Raw genomic sequence first — 20,552 nt, 5'->3', positions numbered from 1 at the left:
GCCTGCTTTGTGGGAGTGGCTTGCCGGCCATGTGACCGGGTGGGAGTGGCTTGCCAGCCATGTGACCAGGTGGGAGTGGCTTGCCAGCCATGTAACAGAGTGGGAGTGGCTTGCCAGCCATGTGACTGGGTGGGCGTGGCCAACTTGTAAAATATGGTGAAATTCACTTAATAACACTCTTGCTTAGCAACCAAAATGTTGGCTCAGAAACTCTGGCATTTGAAGCATGCAAGTCTTAAAGCTGTCAAGTTACAAGACCCTTGCCCCCAACCCTTTAGAAAAACACCCAGGGGTAAACTTGACAGCTTTAAGACTTGTGGACTTCAACTCCCAGAATTCCTCCTCTTACTTCATCTTGATGATGTGCGGACGGGGGGGAAGGGAACCGGTTCTAAATGGCACTGTAGATTTGTGGAACCTCTTCTATAGAAGTGGTTAGAACTGGCAGGAACCCACCCTGGTTTGGTGAGAGTAGATTGTCCCAAAGCTCCAGTGTTTTTATTCAAAAGCTCCAGTTTTTTAAAAGTTAACATTTTATTGGGCCTGCCTTTCTGTGCTCTGCTTGCTTTACTAGGTTCCACAGTGCCAAACTTGTCTGGGAACACGGAGACATCCTTCCTGTTCACATATGGTCTTCGTGCTGGAGGGAAAAGTCTTGGGAATAAATTGCTTGGGAAATAAATTGTTCATCAGAAGCTAATAATCCAATGTTATAAAATCATTGTCCAAAAGAGAAAGTGCACAAAAGAGCAAAGTGAGACGCTAGCAACTTTTATTGGCTGATAACCTGTGCCAACAGTTTTTAAATCTCACAATGCAGCCATACATCGCACCAAGATTTTTTATGAGATTCTACTGAAATCTCATGCAATTTTCACTCACAAAATGTTGATAGTCCTGCATAAAATCTTGGAAATCACAAAATTTAGGTATTTTTTTATTTGACAGTGACAAGGATTTCTGGAGAGTCATGGTGTTGGTGATGCTCATTGATTAGCAAAATGTTATGGGATGATGCCAAAAGATGTCTTTTAAAACATATTTCTCAATTGTTCAGATTTCTATCAACCCTAGTATTAGAACTTTAGTCCAAAGATGGTTGTTTGCTGGAAAATCATCAAAATAAGGTCGTTTCAGAATTATTTTCAAGATAGTAATATCAGCACCTCTACAAAGCCGAACTTCACAGGTTTGAGAACTTTTGAATTATTCAGAATAGAAAGTAATTCATGCAACTGTTTCTACTTGTTGCAGTTGGACATATTTATTTATTTTACATCCTGCATTTCCAGCAGAACAGCCTTTAAACAGCAACTGTCACCCAGGGAGACGTGTGTTGCAAAGCTACAAAAGAATGGCAATTATGCAAGTAAAGTTTAGCTTTCATAGCAATCTGAACAATATCAACTAATAACAAAGAAATGAAAATTATTTCAAAAAATCAAATCTATATGATTCATAATTCTCATAGTCTAAACCTATGTTAAAACCAATATCTTGCTGACACATTGATTTATCCCAAGCAAATGAATCCAGCTCATCTGATAAAAGCAATAAATGAAAGAAACACAAACTTAGATAACAGTTCATAGCTTAGTGGTTTGGAAACCACATAACAACACTGGGCCACAGGACCTTGGCAAGAGTGGGTTTCAATAGCTGGGGGGTGGGGCAAAATAGTAAGGACTAGCTAATGTTAAGCAACTTAGGACCTTTGTCCCCAATGGCACACCAATCTCAAGAAGCAATAGGCAGTTTTCAGCGGTTGTATAGGTTTATGATGCGCAGGTCCATATAATTGCCCCTTTAATAGACTTCTTAATTCCTGCACAAGCTAGATAGAGCTATACAGAACTTCCTTATCACTAAGGTAAATAGAGAAATACTATTTGTTAGTTACATAGTTTCTAAAATAAATTTGACCTATGGCTCCTCATTCACAGATATATGCATGTCTTCAAATCGGCAGAAAAGAAGGGTCAAACAAGAAGAGGGAAAGAAAAGAAGATAGAAAAAGTCAGAAATGTATTCAACTGAGTGGAACAAATAAAACTGAATTAATCAACCTTTCCCCCTTTTCTTTTCTTAATACTATCTGGCAAAACAATGTTGGATTCTGACCAGCAATTTTCAGTTAATACAGTTCTAGAGAATACTGTGTACATCCCTTTCAGATGGAAGACGTTGAGATAAATTTTCTTCCGATCTCTGGAATGATATGATTGCGTCCTAATATGCCATAATTTATCCTTCAACCTGAGCACTTTGGTTTTGATCTTACTTCTTATGATTTGGGTTTGGTCTCATTCCTCCCAACCATTCCATGACCACTTTTGATAAAATATCCTTGACCTGGAAGGAATATCTTCCTGGTCATTTTGCCATGACTTTTCACCCATCACTCATGAAGCAAATAATGTTGTTATTAAATATATTAACATAAGCTACTGATTAAAACATGAAGTCTTTGGGGAGTTATATTGTCACATATATCTAGATCCATCATAGCGAATGAAAAAGAAGTCCTTAGCTATAATTAGCCACTGAATTTAGGAGTATCTGAAGAAAAGCCGCTAATGGTGAACAGGAAGCAGGCTGGTACATTTGGTGCAAATCTGCTTTTCAGGAATCCAAGTCCCAAATGATTTACAACAGAAATATACACACAGAATACTGCATAACAGAGTTGGAAGGGACCTTGGAGGTCTTCTAGTCCAACCCCCTCCTCAGGCAGGTAAACCTATACCATTTCAGAGAAATGGTTGTCCATATGATGAACTCAGATCTAATGATGCCCCCCTCCAAACCTTGGGGAACACTTTTCAATTTCTCTTATTACTTTAGTTCAGAACTTAATCATTTACCTAATAATTACCAAATGGGTCTGGGAATATTCAAAGCTTGAAAAGACAATCCCTGTTTTTCCTAATTTGGACATGAAACTTGCAAAGATCTCAGAGAAGTTACACATTTACATTCTGAGACCAAAGCAATTATAGTCCAAAAACAAGCAGAAATATATGTTAAAATAAAGGTTGAATAACAGTTAAAAATCTGGTAAATTAAAACCATCGCCATGATGATTGTCTGTTCCCCAAAAAGAGAGAAAGAAAGAGGAAATCTGATCTTTAGCTTTCCACACCATACAGTTTTCAATAGTTACATTGTGTACAATATCTAATAAGACTTAACAGTGGAATCCTCCTAAAATATATTTTAGTTTAGATACAATGATGAAAGATATGTATGAAAATGCATATTGATTTGCACAAAGAAATTTCTGTTGATGTGATTTTATGGGGTAAAACAAGCCTAATCAGGAAAACAGTTAAATATTAACCTATGGCAATGGTGGGTTCCGGATCTCGTTCCAACCAGTATGGTTGGTACAGGCCCAGCGTCGTCCACATGGATGCACAGAACACCTGCATATGCGTAGAGCGTGCATGAGTCTTGCCATCCAGCCACGTCTCCATAAGTCTCCTTGATGTTCCAGCTGCTCGGTGGAGCATGTGCAGGCGTTGTATGCGCCGTGCACATGCACAGAAGTGCCAAAGACTTAAAGACTGTAAGGAGCGGGGGGCAGGGGGCCCTCTGGAGCACCATACCAGAGCGGTACGCGGTGCGGGCAGGCTCCAGTACCGGAGCACCACCTGCAACCACCACAGACCTATAGCTAATCCATATGTAGAAGTGGTATTCAGCAGGTTCTGACCAGTTCTGGAGAATCAGTAGCGGAAATTTTGAGTAGTTGGAAAACCAGTAAATATTTCCTCTCACTGGCCCCACTTCCATCTATTCTCGGCCTCCCAACTCCCAGCTGATTGGGAGGAAATGGGGATTTTGCAGTAACCTTCCCCTGGGGTGGGGTGGGAATGGAGATTTTACAGTATCTTTCCCCTAGCATGTCCACCAAGCCATGCCATGCCCACCAAGCCACGTCCAAAGAACTGATAGTAAAAATTTTTGAATCCCACTACTGGGTCATGTAATACCTACTAAATAGCCTTTAGATTATTATAAGCAAAACCAAAATGTATCCTCATGATTGTCAGCTCCCAAAAGTACTTCAGACTAAGTAAATGCTGTATTTGCTATATATATGAAGTGGTTCTTGTCTCTTTCCTTAAGTTTACTCCATGTCTTTTAGTTCATTGTAGAGTTTGCTGAGATTCTGCAGTTCCTCTTCAAGTAAGCTTGCCTTTTTTCTTATCTCTGAAGCCAGTTGTGCTTTGCCTCCCTTCTTCAAATGTTTAGCATCGCGGACAAGGCCATAGGCATCAACCAGGAGAAACACTCCAGCTGATATAGCACTTAACATCCTAGCTCCTTTGGTCATTGCAAGGGTAGGTCCACTGAAAGCTTTTTTAATATCTTTTGAGTTCTTAAACCTACTCCAGGAGCTCCTTCCGGCATTAGCTGCTTGCTTTGCTAAAGTCTTCAGGTGTGTTTGAGCAGTCTTCCATGCCTTTACATTTGTTTTAATCCTCTTTGCAGCCATTTCCATCTCAGGAACCCTACCAGAAATATTAGAGACAAGCTGTCTGACATTCTTCCCCATCACTCCATTATTTGAGGTCAGCCCAGTTCTGGAATATATTGTTAGAGACTGGGATTTTCTTAGGCTCTTTCTCACATTCATTCATGAGACCTTCAGCTCTCTCCCTTTCTTTTGAATTGATAATGTTCTCATATAAAGCTGCAGAAAGGCTGATCGCTGTGGCTCCTGCTCCCAAGCCAGTCCCAGTGGCTGTTAGGATTAAGCTCCCACCTGCTGAGATAGGAGCCAAGGTCAACCCCAGAATGGTCAAGATGCCAGAGGTGGCATTTATGGAACAGGAAACAAGGCTGGCAGTGGTGCAGCACTTGTGGATCCTGTCAATGTGATTTGCCACTTCCTGAAGGCAACTGAAGCACTTTTCAACCTCTCTCTTCTGGGTAGGAAATTCTTTCACAAAATATTCTCTAGCTGTTTCTTTCCAAAGCATCTTTCTTTCCTTTCTGTCAAAAAAAAATCAAAGTAATATATTTGTGGTTTTTAATCACTAAAATATGACAAACTTTGTGGATTTTGCCATGTTTTTTTCTAAATCATAACTCACATCCAAGACCTGAGTTTAAAAAAATTGAAAGCAAAACAATTTTGACTGTATTTATTTTCTCCGTGACCCGACAAATGCGCGAACGGCAAAAGTGCGCCGACAAAACCGCGGTGCTAAAACCGCGATGTCAAAAGCGCGCCGATAGAAGCGCGATTTAAGTTAAGGTAAGGTTTAGGGTTAGGTTTAAGGTTAGGTTTAGGGTTTGGTTTAGGGTTAGGATTACAGTGCGCTTCTGTTGGCGCGCTGTTGTCGGCGCGCTTCAGCGCTCATTCGTTGGCGCGGTTTTGTCGGTGGGGTTTTGTCACCGCGGTTTAGTCAGGCACGCTTTTGTCATTCACGCATTTGTGGTGGAACCTATTTCCTCCACCCCCACAAAAATTAGAAGTCTGACTTCTGTGACAGTTTCTCAGTCATTAGACTGTTCTGATTCCCTCCTCTGAAACAGGAAGAATTCTGATTTTATAGATATTTGAAATTGGGTTCCTTCTCTTGCCATCTCACTCCTTCCGACACTAGGATTTCCCAATGTTAAAAAGACCTAAAAATGAGTCATAACAGAGATTTGGCAGGCAGCCAAAATGATTGGAACACATAACAAAGGGATTCTTTGAAGGGGAAATAAAATCCTTGACAGGACTGGGACAACAGCTGCCCCCCCCCATTTCCTTGATCATATGCAGGCAGTATGCAGAATGAATCTTGGAGTACATCATTTTCAGAGCATTCCAAAAAACAGGTAATGTTGGTTTTTGTTGTCCTTGCATTTTAATCCAGGGAAATTCTCTCAGGCAAGCTCTCCAACTCAAATATTCTATCTTCAACATCAAAAGCAGATGTGATGATGTCTGGGCAGGTGGATGGAGCCTGCTACCGAGAACACCTGCAAAGGTAAGTAGAACAGCGAGGGGGGGGGAATCCGCTGTGCCACATGATTTAGATTAGCTAGAAAGCAGGAAATCCTGCTTTCTAGCTAATAGAAATCGCACATCACAGCTGATTATCGGAAATACTGGTTCACTCGAAACAGCTAGTATTTGTTTATTAGCTGTACAGGTGAACCGGTAAAATTTCACCCTGGATAACTTCTTTTTTTAACCTCTGAGCTTAAATATCTTACTACCTGTTTGATTAACCAATTGAAATTCCTGCTGAAGAATATCAGTGTCTCTCTCTGCAGAACAAACTGGAAAATTTGAGGCATGCTTTTAAAAAGAAATCATAACTCATTTACATGCAGCCATTATCTGTTTACTGCTTAAACCTTCCCTTTGGCAGTTCTTTAATGTACATTTTCTATTAGTGGAGATTAATGGCTGTGCTCCAGAGGAAAAGCAGCTAATTTGGGGGCAGTCAAAATTAAGATGCAGAGCAAATGGATAGTAAATGTTATATATCACTTGGAACAGTGCCAAATTGAAGTGCCTGCATAGAACTCTGGCTAGCTCTTGTAAACTTTCTACAACTTTGTGTAGTTTGAATTGTTAAAGCTGCTATGTCATGAACAGATGTGTTTGTTTTAAAATGTCACATTCATGATTTGCCACATATGTACAACATCCATAGCATTTCTTCTGAAGCATTTGCAGAGCATACACAGCTGTTCTCTTTTATGTATATGTCTGAAAAGAATGATTGTCAGCTGTTTTGTTTGATTATTAAAATGAGATGTATTCATGCTGCTCTATTAAAGGTAATCATTCTAAATGCAATAGCAATAATTGCATGCCTTATTTTCCCTCCCCTTTAAGACCACTGAGAACAGTACATCCATAATGCATATTTTTCTAAAGGACTCCAATGGCAGTGATTGTTGCTGAATTGGTTAGTGTGACTCAACTTCTCTTTCTTGCTAAGACTGTTAACATTTATCCACCCTGCCTCTATAGCTTCTGTTCCTATGATGATAGGGAGAAAATGGTGGAGTTTGGAATCTCTCAGGCAGATCCATGAGTAAACAGTCTGCATTCAGGTATATAATAAGGAAGAACATGCTGGCAAAATTGTTATATTCAGCAAACCCCCCACATAGCATTTAAAGTTAAAGCCACATAGCTGATTTTAGTTGGAATAAAAAAAGCACAGGAAAATATTTGCTGCTGCTGTAGCAAAAGATGGTTTTTTTTATTCTTTTCCCGCTCTTGGAATGGAGGTCAACAAGGATCAAGTTTATTTTTAAATAACATTTAGAGAGCAGTAGCATCTTTCTCCTGATTGCTATTTTTTTCTGTTTTGCATATAACATGCATATATTCTTGGCTGATCGGAAATTGATTCTATAATCCTTTCTGGCTAACATATATACGTCAAAGTACATATGAGAAGGTAATAAACAGAAAAGGTGATATAGGTTCTGGGTACTACCAAGAAGTATGGCCTTTTTCCAAAACCCATATGAAGAGGTTTTGCTGGTTACATTTTTGAGGCCTTTGGACCAAACTGAAAGGAAGCAGAGAGCGAGAAAGTAACTGCATATTGTCTTCTGTGCACACAAGCATTCAAAGAAACACTGTACATGCAAGAAAACAGATGATGAAACTGAGCATTTGTTTTTAGCTACAACCCTCAAATATATAGGGTGACCAGATGTCCCGCATTTGGCGGGACAGACATGCCTTCTCATAATTTTCCCGCGTCCTGGCCATTCCCAAAAGATCCCGCTTAATTTTGGCACCTTTTTCGACTCGCCCCCCGCCCATCCGCTGCCGCTCGCATGGCGGGGTAGCTTAGCGAGTGAGCAGGCGGATGGGGGGGAGCGAGCTCGCCTTTCCAGTCCCACTTCCGGACAAGCTGTGAGAAAGCCTCCACGAAAAGAGCCACCTGGAGCCGCCACTTCTTTGAGCTTGGTGCCTAGGATCCTCACACATCCTCTTCAGAAAGAGCTTGGTGCACCTAGGATCCCACCTCACACACCTCCTCTTTCAGAAAGAGCTTGGTGCACCTAGATACCACCTCACACACCTCCTCTTTCAGAAAGAGCTTGGTGCACCTAGGATCCTACCTCACACACCTCCTCTTTCAGAAAGAGCTTGGTGCACCTAGGATCCCACCTCACACACCTCCTCTTTCAGAAAGAGCTTGGTGCACCTAGGATCCCACCTCACACCTCCTCTTTCAGAAAGAGCTTGGTGCACCTAGGATCCCACCTCACACACCTCCTCTTTCAGAAAGAGCTTGGTGCACCTAGGATCCCACCTCACACACCTCCTCTTTCAGAAAGAGCTTGGTGCACCTAGGATCCCACCTCACACACCTCCTCTTTCAGAAAGAGCTTGGTGCACCTAGGATCCCACCTCACATACCTCCTCTTTCAGAAAGAGCTTGGTGCACCTAGGATCCCTCACCTCACACACCTCCTCCCAGTTTGGGAGATGGTGGGATCTCCTGCTTTCTGAGCTTGGTGCAGCAAGGATCCCACTATCCTACTATTTTATTTTCTTTATGTACACTGAGAGCATATTTACCAAAGACAATTCCTTGTGTGTCCAATCACACTTGGCTAATAAACTATATTCTACTTTACTCTACTCTACTCATTTCTATTTCAATTCTAAAGGAGTTTAGCTTCTCTCTCTTGAAAATGTAAGCTAGCATAAGGCATTATAATGCAAGCTAGCCTTAACTTTCAAACAGTTCATTTAGTGACCAAAGATCACTAAATGGCAATGAAAAAGTGACTGATGACCATTTTTCACACTTAGCGACCATTTTCACACTTAGCGACCATTGCAGTATCCTCATGGTCACGTGATCAAATTTGATGTTTGGCAACAGATTCGTATTTATAATGGTTCAGTGTCCTGGGGTCATGTAATCACCTTTTGTGACCTTTTGACAAAATATAAAATTTTTAATCAAGCCCCCTCCCCCCCCGGTCAATGGTGTCCCTCTTACCAATCTGAAAATCTGGCCACCTTAAATAGATAGGATTTGAAATAATTTTGAGCCACTTATCCAAACCCAAAAATATGCTTCAAATCAGGTTTTGCTATAGGACTTGCAGAGATGACTTAAAGGGAAGTTAGAAGATCTGAAGATGTCTTATGTTTGAAGGTTAGTCTATTTCAAGATAAAGTACTCTAAGACTCCCTTGAATGGGTCCCAGAAATTGCCCCTCAGCAGTGAAGACTATACAGAAGACCAAGTAGGCAATAGGGTGGGTAACAAATTAGCTGTATATCATTTTATAACCTTATTTATTTTTTTAACGTTTTATGCTTCATTTAATTTATGTCATAAGCCACCTAGAGTTGCCTTTGGCAAGATAGGTAGCATACAAGTTTCATAAATAACTAATATACAGTATGGCATAAAGTATATAAGCTCATTATTAATATCAGAGTTTTTTTTTAAATGTAAGTTGCTAGATAATACTGTTTCTGCCCACTGAAACTGAGTTTGCAAGTTGTCAAGGAACAATGGAGTCCATTTTCCCAGGAAACCTGCTTAGAGAATAAATACCTTAAATACAATAAATCCTTCCTTTTCTTCATTTCAATGGATGGGATCCATTATACTGTACTTATAATATTGAAAGAGACAGCAAATGACACACTTTGCCTTACAACTTTATGACAAATTTTAAAACAACTAGTTTAATAGAGTCTACGTGTTCTAAAAATCACAGACAAATAAATTTTTAAAAGCTCTTATGGAGAAAATCTGAAAGTTATTTGAATTGTTTTGGTGGTGATTGAATCAATAACTAGAATGAGAGAAATTGAAATCTTTTTTAGATTGTCCTGTGTCCTCTATAATGCCTGAATGATACCTCCAAGAATTCCTTGGCTGACTGGGATTGTAAGATCTAATATACCCTGATACTGCAGGGTATCAGATTGGAGAAGGCATCCCAATAAAATGGGGTACCAAAATTGTTACACACGTAATTATAATTTTCTACACAATTTCAATACTAGATTGAAAGATGGATATATACACCTAATATAACAGTGTAATATATGTAACAGCAAATCCTGTAGTGTGAAAAGTAAACTTTGCCTCCATTTCATTCTCTTTCCATAATGGCTACTTGCCCAAAAGAAGTTATTGCTTAGAGTGAAAAATGTACGCTGCTTCTTAAATTACAGGCTGAAAATCCTCTCCATTTCATGGCTGGGAATAGTCATAGCTTATCTTCTTGTGTAGTTATTTCTATTAAATGTAGTTATTTTGTTCTATCAGTGATGGCCTATGATTAACACCTTGAACAATAGTAAGAAGAATGATTATTTAAGAAGTCTTATCTTGGTTACCTTGCAAGTTCAATTGTATTTTGTAGGCCTAGCTGCTATTCAGTTTGGTTTGTCCACCAAAATCTCTGTGACTCCCACTGACTCCCACTATGCCATCATTCTCTAATTCTCTAAATCAAGACAAAACAAATATATCTTGTTTATTATCTTAATTCTTGATAAGAGGATACAGAGGTTAACAATAATGCTTTGAGTTTGCAATGTTTTAAACTTGGCTCAGCCAAGAATTCTCACGCTAGGTGCAGGAATATGAATCAACAATTACAAGAGTGCCACTGAACATGGCAAAAACATTTCCATCACCATGATTAACCCACCCACATGAAATACCTGGGATGAAAACATATAGATCCTTCGTTTTAGGTAGATGTAAAAAACAAAAAGCTACTACAGTTAATATGATGGCCATTATATTGTTGAACATGTAGTTTGAAAAGTGGCAAACAGAAACATCTGGAAGAATGAATGGATGATAAATGGAAAAGGAAAAATTGACTGGGACTTGAAAGAGAGAGGGAGTGGAGGGATAAGCAGGAAAGAATGTGTTACTTTGAAGCTAGAAGTTGGAAAACTAAGTGAAAACTAAAAGAAGGCCTTTTAGAGGAGTTAAAAGACTGTGACAGAGTTGAACAATAGTGTGTAGCAAGAACATTGGATAGAAGAAAGCAACAGTTAAGAAGAAATGACAGAAAGATTGTTCAAATGACCTGTTGAGTCTGTAATTGCTAGCCTATTAGCTGACCTTGCTAATAGGATCTTGCTCCTTAACGGTGTGGAATCTAACAAGACTGAGCTGAGGATAAAAAACAGGTTCTTTAATATGAAATTTACAATGGCAGGGAAAGAGAGGTGGCACTGATACTCCGAGGCTCTGTTGGTAACTAGATGATGTTTATAAAAAACCAGATGAGAGGACTTGTTTGTGATGTTGTGATTAGTGAACAATTGGGAATTTTGCTGATGTGTCTTCTTTTTTGCACAGATAAATTTCTCCCAGAATTCTTATTAAGTGGCTAATAGTGAACTGTCCAGATTTGTGTGTTCAGGGATATCAGTATTAATTTGGCCTTACTATTTCGTAATGATTAAAGTATGATCGACAATGGATGATTTGCATTTATATTTTGATGGATTTTTATAAAGATGCTATTTTTATCATTTTAAGAGTTAGCTCTTGAAACATGTTTGGTTCTAGTTTGGACTAAGGAATGTACACTATACTTCTTTTCCATCTGTTTAGTTTGGCATATATCCTCTGCTTGCTTTCTATAGATTAGAATGTCAGGAAAAAATGGATATTTCCCCCAACGTTTAGTCAATAGGTAAGATTTTTAAATAGGTGATATCATACTTATGATGGTTTCAACAATGGATCTTCCCATTTAAATCAGATGGGAAGGCAAATTCCTGTGTCCAATCACACTTGGCTAATAATTCTGTTCTGTTTGGTTCAATTCAGTTCAGTTCCGTTCCGTTCCGTTCCATTCCATTACGTGCACTTCTTAAAATTATTGCTATAACAATATTATGTCCACATTATGGAACAACCTCCCCGTGGAGATCCGTACCCTCACCACAGTCCAGGCCTTCCGCACAGCCCTTAAGAACTGGCTATCCCGTCAGGCCTGGGGATAGGATTACTCTCACCCCGCCCGAATGTTGAGTGAATGTTGTGTTTTTATGATCAATTTTCTTTTAATCACGATTCTTTTTTTTTAAGTCTTGTCTTGCACTCCCTTCCCTTCACTGTTGTAAGCCGCCCTGAGTCCCCTCAGGGAAAAGGGCGGCATATAAATTTCCAATAAAATCCTAAAAAAAAAAAAATCCTATAAATAAAACTGATTTTCTTCTGAGGCCATTGTTAACAGCACCATGTTGAAAATTCTTTTCAAATTCTTCTAACATTTGATCACTGGACAAGAATGGAATGCAGAAAATTGCTGTGCAGTAAAATCCTTATTCGTTTAATTGTCATGAATTTAATGGTTACCACTTTTTAATCATCGAGGCATTTTCTTCAAGAGAGAAGCTTGCACAAATGTAATAATATTGCATTATTTCTTACATATATTGTGTTACAATAGCAACAACATTTTATGTCTAGCCATAAAACCATATCATAATAAAATAAATTGAATAAAGCTATCCATGACAAATATCTAAAAATATTAAACTCAGATGTGCTTTTCGGTCTTAGATTTGACCCAGTCAGAGCTAAATATGTATTTTTTCAATTATGCTGTTTCATTCAAAAAGAAGGACAATTTAAAGACCTAAATATATTGTTTTGACATATGGATTTCAGTGAGCAATTTTTCTTCATATATATGTGTGTGTGTGTGTGTTTGTGTGTTGTATTTGTGCTGATAAATAAATAAAGGGAGACCTTTATTTATTTATCAGCACAAATACAACACAAAATGTAACTAAGGCAACAGTAAAATATTGGGCTTTCTGTCTGGATGGTCTCTTGTGACGAGCTGATGGACAGAGAATGGAAGCAATTAGCTTCCTCCCATAATTGGGGCATACCAGGGGTTGTGACACTATACACCACACCACACACACACACACACACACACAACTGGCACTCAAATATGTGTTGTATTTCCAATCTCTGGTACAATTTCTATATCAATAATTTCCCACCAGTAATTACCATATGCCCTATATAAAAAATTCTCAACCTGTTTTAAACTGCAGCTGTCACTCTTGCCCAGTGTACTCAAGTGACATGAATGACATGTTTTAAACCCCATTTTATCCCCATATAAAGGTACGAATGTAACTTTAGCTTTGTACATCTTGTACAGATCGTAGATAACAATGATTTACTAATTTTAATAATGAATTCATATGTGCTGTTGTGCTAAGTGAGCTCCTACCCTGATGACCGAGTCTCAGAAAATGTTACCACTAAGTAATGAAAGATATTAACTTACTCTATTGGTGTACTATCTACAAAACTGCCATGTCTGTTATGCGTTTTTCCAAAGACGTTTGGAATTTTTAAGTTAGACTTGAAGACAGCAAACAGAAGAGAAAGATCTGGATAAAAATCCAAACTAAAAAAACCCTGCAGATAAAAATAAAATGGCTGTGGCAAAAAGGAGCAAAGGGGAGTACCAATAATAATGGGCACCTTGGGTGTAATCCAGGGGTGGGTTCCTGCCAGTTCTAACCTCTTCTACAGAAGAGGTTCCACAAATCTACCGTGCCGTTTAGAACCGGTTCCAGTTCCCTCCCCGCGCCTGTCCGCACATTATCAAGATGAAGAGTGAGAGGAGGAATTCCGGGAGTTGAAGTGCAAGGGTCTTGTAACTTGACAGCTTTAAGACTTGTGTGCTTCAAATGCCAGAGTTTTTGAGCCAATATTTTGGTTGCTAAGCAAGAGTGTTGTTAAGTAAGTTTCACCACATTTACAAGTTGACCATGCCCACCCAGTCACAAGACTGCCAAGCCACTCCCACTCAGTCACATGGCTGGCAAGCCACTCCCACCCGGTCACATGGCTGGCAAGCCACTCCCACAAGCAGTCCACACTACAGAAGAGGTTCTAAAAATTTTGAAACCCACCATTGGTGTAATCCCACAACAACTGGAGCACCATTTGAACTCCATCTGCATTGACAAAATCAGCAGCAGTCAACTGCCAAAGGTAGCTTTACCTGGAACGGCTTACATCCTGTAACAATGCCTGTAATACCATCAAAAAACATTCCAGGTCCATAAGATTTGAAGTTTGAAGGTTTGAAGGTTTTATTCGATTTGTATGCCACCCTATTCCCGAGGGACTCAGGGCGGCTAACAAAACCAAGGGAGGGGGGGGGGAGACAATACAAAAAGGAAAACCACAATAAAAAAAACAACAGTACAAAACAGTCTAAAAGGTCTCAACACACATACCCATTCGAGTAGGGGATGGGACTCAGCAGCCCCAGGCCTCCTGGAACAGCCAGGTCTTGATGGCTTTACGGAAAGCCTGAAGGGTGGTGAGGGTCCGAATTTCCACAGGGAGATGGTTCCAAAGGGCCGGAGCAGCCACAGAGAAGGCCCTCCTCCGGGTGGTTGCCAGCCGACATTGGCCGGCCGATTGAATTTGGAGGAGGCCTAATCTATGGGATCTAATGGGTCTTTGGGAGGTAATCGGCAGGAGGCGATCTCTCAAGTACCCAGGTCCAATACCATGTAGGGCTTTATAAGTGACGACTAGCACCTTGAAGCATATCCAGATACCAATAGGTAACCAGTGCAGTTCGCGGAGGATAGGTGTAACGTGGGTGTACCAAGGCACACACACAATTGCTCTCGCGGCTGCGTTCTGGACCAGCTGAAGTCTCCGAACACTCTTCAAGGGCTGCCCCATGTGGAGCGCATTGCAGTAGTCCAGTCTTGAGGTCACAAGGGCATGAGTGACTGTTGTGAGAGCCTCCTGGTTCAGGTAGGGACGCAATTGGTGTACCAGGCGAACCTGGGCAAATGCCCCCCTGATCACAGCCGACAAATGATGATCTAAAGTCAGCTGTGGATCCAGGAGGACTCCCAAATTACAAACCCTATCTGAGGGGCGTATAATTTCACACACACCCCCAGCCTGAGAGTTGGAGAACATTGCCAATTTTGGGGAGGAAAAAACACAAGCCACTCGGTCTTGTCAGGGTTGAGAGCCAGTTTGTTGACTCTCATCCAGACCCTGACAGCCTCCAAATCCAGTTTAAACATCTGGCTGATTCTATTTCATTGAAGGCATTAAAAGGGAGAACATTTGTTATAAGAAATACATTTGTGTCAGTGGTAGGTTGCAATTTATTTTACTACCCCTTCGCTTGCACATGCTCATGCAATGCTTCTGCGCATGCACAGAAGTGTCTGGGCAGGTGGGCGGAGCCTCCCGCCACAGCCAATACCGGTTCACCCGATCTGGGATGAACAGGTAGCAAACCACCTCTGATTTGTATACTTGAAAAAAATTGATATTTTAAGGTCCCTTCCAACTCACTATTTTAAGATTATAAGCGCATGATGTTTTTTGTTCAGCGATCCTGTATCTTTTGGGTTTTTGTTTTCAGTCTACTAAGATCAAGACTATTAAGTGACTATAAAGTTTACTAGGGCTACTCAAACTTTTACATACTTATATTTGTAATGTTTGTAATGTTTATTAACATTTGTAGGCCGCCCTTTTCCCTGAGGGGACTCAGGGCGTCTCACATAAAATCAGGGAAGGGAAGTACAAACAGTGACATAGACACATATATAAAAGTAATAAGCAACATACATTCATCATTCGGGAGGGGCAACTATCCTTGTCCCCAGGCCTGACGGGCTAGCCAGTTCTTAAGGGCTGTGCGGAAGGCCTGGACGGTGGTGAGGGTACGAATCTCCACGGGGAGTTCGTTCCAAAGGGTCGGGGCTACTACTGAGAAGGCCCTCCTCCTTGTAGTTGCCAGCCGGCACTGGCTGGCTGATGGAATACGGAGGAGGCCCAATCTGTGAGATCTAATTGGTCGCAGGGAGGTAATTGGCAGGAGGCGGTCTCTCAAGTATCCAGATCCACTACCATGCAGGGCTTTATGAGTGACTAATAGCACCTTGAAGCGCATCCGGAGATCGACCGGTAGCCAGCGCAGCTCGCGGAGGATAGGTGTTATGTGGGTGAACCGAGGTGCACCACAATCACTCGCGCGGCCGCGTTCTGTACTAGCTGAAGTCGCCGGATGCTCTTCAAGGGCAGCCCCATGTAGAGCACATTGCAGTATTCCAGCCTAGAGGTCACAAGGGCCCGAGTGACTGTTGTGAGTGCCTCCCGATTCAGGTAGGGTCGCAACTGGCGCACCAGGCGAACCTGGGCGAATGCCCCCCTGGTCACAGCCGTCAGGTGGTGGTCAAACGATAGCTGTGGATCCAGGAGGACTCCCAAGTTGCGAACCCTCTCTGAGGGGTATAAAATTTGACCCCCCAGCCTGAGTGATGGAATATTGGTCGAATCTTTGGGAGGGAAACACAACAGCCACTCGGTCTTTTCTGGGTTGAGCACAAGCTTGTTAACCCTCATCCAGTCCATAACGGCCTCAAGGCCTCGGTTCATCACGTCTGCCGCTTCATTGAGTTGGCACGGGGCGGACAGATACAACTGGGTATCATCGCATATTGATGGTATCTGATCCCGTGCCTGCGGATGATCTCTCCCAGCGGTTTCATGTAGATGTTGAATAGTAGGGGGGATAAGACGAGCCCTGAGGCACCCCATATGTTAGGGGCCTAGGGGACGATCTCTGCCCCCCCTAACACCGACTGCGACCTGTCCGAGAGGTAGGAGGAGAACCACCGCAACACGGTTTCCCCCACTTCTCTGTTACTCTGTTAACAATCTGGAATACATTTATTTACGAGTCAGCCCTGCAGAGCTTGTAAAAATTTACTTCTAAATAGAAAAGAATCACATGATTTCTTCCCTTGTTTTAATTTTTAAAAATCTAAATCCTCTCCCTTCATTCAGAGACAGAACCCTGATAATCTTGGGCAGCGTTTTCTATTTTACATTTAGAACATCAAATAAACTCCACATTTCTTTATTGACATCTAGTTTGTTAAAATGAAAAGGATCAATCAAAATTTGAATGCTTACCTTTCTAATTCTCTTAGATGGTGACCCTCTAAAATGCATTGAGAAGCTTCTCTGGGAGTGGCTGGAATTTCTGATGAATGAAAACAGAGAATAGAAGCTGGTTTGTAAAGAGATTCCAGGTTTGCTCAAGCAAAAACAACCTCATTGTGTCATCTCATTTGTTCCCTGCTGTCTCAACACAGAACTCTCAAATTCCAATTGGATAAGAAATACCCAAAGATTGAAGGAGTACACCAGCTCCCAATAGTCCCAGCCATTGTGTCTAATGTAGAGGAATCCTGGAGTTTGGACAGCTTCTCAGAGTCACAAATCTCTGGTTATTTTTATTTATATAGTATGTAGCCCCCTTAGGAAAATATGTAGGAATTCTGTAATAAGTAGTGTGGAATTAGCTACACTTATTTGCTTACTTCTAGCCCACTTTTAGAACTTCTAGGGCTCTTTAAGAGGAACTTTTTTAAAGAAAAAGAAGCAAAATTGGTGTCAACCTCAGAAAAGCTTATCTATTTTATTTACCTATTCCCCCAACTCAGTGGTGGGTTGCAGGCGGTACGCCTCGGTACGCGTGTACCGCAGCCAGCCCAGAACATCAGATACTGTTCTGGTACGGTGCTCCAGAAGGCCCACCTGCCCGCCCGAGTTCCTTACCGGAATTTAAAGGCTTTTGCACTTCCGCGCAGGTGCATGGTGCGTACAGCGCTTGCGCGACACTCCGTGGAGCAGCTGGAGCATCATGGAGGCACTTGAACACATGCATGCACTGCACATGTCCATGAGGACACTGCCGGCCACGTTCCAACCGTACCGGTTGGAACGGGATTTGCAACCCACCACTGCCCCAACCCCACACTAGACAGGGCACCTCTTAAAGGTGGCAGACTTCAGCGCTGAGTTCAAATCATAAAAAATATGCAGCAGTTCAATAACTACTAATAATTCATGCAAATAGGTGTCACAATAGCTCAAACTTCTTTTGTGCAGGCTGACCTTGTAATAACAGAAATCTTGTCACTTTTATGAACAGGTTTAGAAGGCTTAATGCGGTTAAATCAGAGTAGTAAAAATAGCTACCACTTACTTTTAATTGCTCCCTGTGTGTACCAACCTGGGTGAAGGTCTCCAGAACCCATCTCATTTGACATGCATACATTTTGCTCATGGGTAATTGAGGTTCAAGGTGATAGCAATTCTGATCCTGTTAATCAAATGTTAATTAGTCCACCTGCCACCTTCTTCTTGTTGACTTTCTGAAAATTGAGACAACTTTGCCCTTCTTAGCCCATAAAAGCAGATGAAAAAAAAATCCATCTCCTTTCATCACATTACACGGCACAACATTATAATAGGGTCATAAATTATTCCTGAATAATTTTGCAATGAACATGATAAAGCTTCATTTGCTGTTCTTTTCCTTTACAACCACTAGATGGCACTGATTATGTACAAGAGACCCAAGGCTGGTTGTAGCAGCACTAAAAAAAATAGTTGATACATTCTTGTGTTACCAGGCAGTATGTTTATGTCTTTTTTATGAGTTAGGGTTGCACGGGATACATCACAACAGTGACGTGCGGTGACGGTTACCGTTGGTGAAGCAAGACCGCAGCAGCAGTGAGAAGCAACGTCCCTGGCACTGTGTCCGACAGGCATCTCGCATTTATGGTGGACATAAACGGGAGACACCGTCGGACACAGTGGCAGGGGTGTTGCTTCTCGCCGCTGTCGCGCTCCACCGCCTTGCCCCCCCGCCTCTCGACAAACAATCCTGGCCCTGGCCTGCAGCCAGCCCAGCACCGAGCCTGGACTCACCGCTCTTCTCCTCTCCTCGTCCCCGCTCAGTGCTGGGCTGGCAGCAGCGGCGAGAAGCAACGTCCCCGGCACTGTGTCCGACAGGCATCTCGCATTTATGGCGGACATAAACACGAGACGCCTGTCAGACACAGTGGCGGGGTGTTGCTTCTCGCCGCCATCGCGCTCCACCGCCTGCCCCCGCCTCCTCCGACAAACAATCCTGGCCCTGGCCTGCAGCCAGCCCAGCACGAGCCTGGACTCACCGCTCTTCTCCTACTCTCGTCCCCGCTCGGTGCTGGGCTGGCTGCAGGGGGGCATCAGGATTGTTTGTCGGAGGAGGCGGGGGCGGGGGCAAGGCGGTGGAGCACGACGGCGGCGAGAAGCATCTCAGATGGAGCCAGGACACCGGAAGACAAGCCGGCACTTAAAGGCATGCCAAAGTCCCGGCTTGCCTTCCGGTGTCCCGGCTATATCGGACAGTCACAATCCTGCTGCCCCAGCCTGCAGCCAGCCCGCCCGACCTGCTCCCTGCCTGGACTCGATTCTCATACTCCCGCTCGGTGCTGGGCTTAAAGGGTCCCCTCCCCACAGCAGCCAGCCCACCCAGCCAATTCCCCCACCACCACTGTGGTCCAACAGGCCAGGTGTCTTACGTTTATGGCGGACATAAATGCGAGACACTGGTCTGTTGAAACACAGCGGCAAGAACGTCCCTGCCGCTTCCGTGCTCCGCCGCCTCGCCCCCCGCCTCCTCCGACCCACCGCTGTGAAGAAAAAGAAAAAAAACACACATACAAACCTCACAATAAAAATTAATTTTTTATTAAAATTACAAATTACAAATTAAATTCAATAAATTTGAACCCCCCCCTCCCTCCATCGATCCACCTTTTCCAGCGTGGAAACTCTCTCAACTCTCGTCTTCGTCCGCCCAACGTAAGCGTGCTAACGTAAGCGTGCTCTAAGGCTGATTCGCTGCTCCCCGATCAGGAGGCGGGAGGAATCAGTGCTCTTTTGCATATGAAAGAGTTCGCTTGTTAACTCCTCCTAACTTTTAAAAGGCGAACAATTCCTTAGGCAAAAAGAGGCCCGAGTTCTCTGGCCTCCTCCCATAGTAACACTGAGAGCAGACACCAAGCCACTGTGACTTGAATCTGGTAGCAACTACCTGGCTTAATTATTGATAAAAAAAATATTTTAAAATTCTCCTTTCCCTCAGGAGACTGGTGAGGCCCCGCTCCCCTGCCTCTAGTGACTGCACGTCCCTGCATCACAATGAGTAACTGGAGAGCTGGTGTTTGATTCATCAAAACTTGAAACCTCAATTCTACCTCCTGAAAAGTTTCTTTTCAGGAGGGTGGAATTGAAGTTTCAAGTTTTTTTTAAAAAAAAATGATACGCTATATTTTAGTCCTTGGGATAAAGCACATAAAAATGTGTTGATTTCGGCAATGCATTCTTGGAATGGTGGAGTTCAAATGTTCAATTCCGAAATTAGTTGACTCAATGCCAGGTACACATTTAAAAGTTAGTGATAGAGCTGGCAGCATATCAGTACGCGGTGCTTTTCAACCCCAAGGGGATTTGACTAGACGTATATTGCAAACAATTTTCTGAGGGTCACAAACACCGACCGAAATAAACAAGGCTATAAGGGGAGAGGGATAAAAGTAGATTTTGGCTCTAGAAGCGCGGAGTTAGAGACACGAACCTAGGAAGCATCCAATACACAGCGAGTATCAGGGGTCAGAAGTGGGTTGCTCCGGTTGGTCCAGTTCA

The 20,552-nt window shown here is 42.2% G+C and overlaps 1 protein-coding gene across 1 annotated transcript; it reads right to left on the bottom strand.

Moving 5' to 3' along the window:
- Positions 1 to 4,132: 4,132 nt before the first annotated feature.
- LOC116511257 (apolipoprotein L3-like) lies at positions 4,133 to 4,988 on the bottom strand. The gene is given in 2 exon segments (XM_032221127.1): positions 4,133 to 4,613; positions 4,615 to 4,988. Coding segments are annotated over 2 exon segments (855 nt in total).
- Between the last annotated feature and the right edge of the window lie 15,564 nt (positions 4,989 to 20,552).

Source organism: Thamnophis elegans, chromosome 7 (genome assembly GCF_009769535.1).
Source record: "Thamnophis elegans isolate rThaEle1 chromosome 7, rThaEle1.pri, whole genome shotgun sequence".
Lineage (NCBI taxonomy): Eukaryota > Metazoa > Chordata > Lepidosauria > Squamata > Colubridae > Thamnophis > Thamnophis elegans.
The sequence above is the reverse complement of the archived record's forward strand: the minus strand, read 5'-3'. Positions and strand labels throughout refer to the sequence as shown.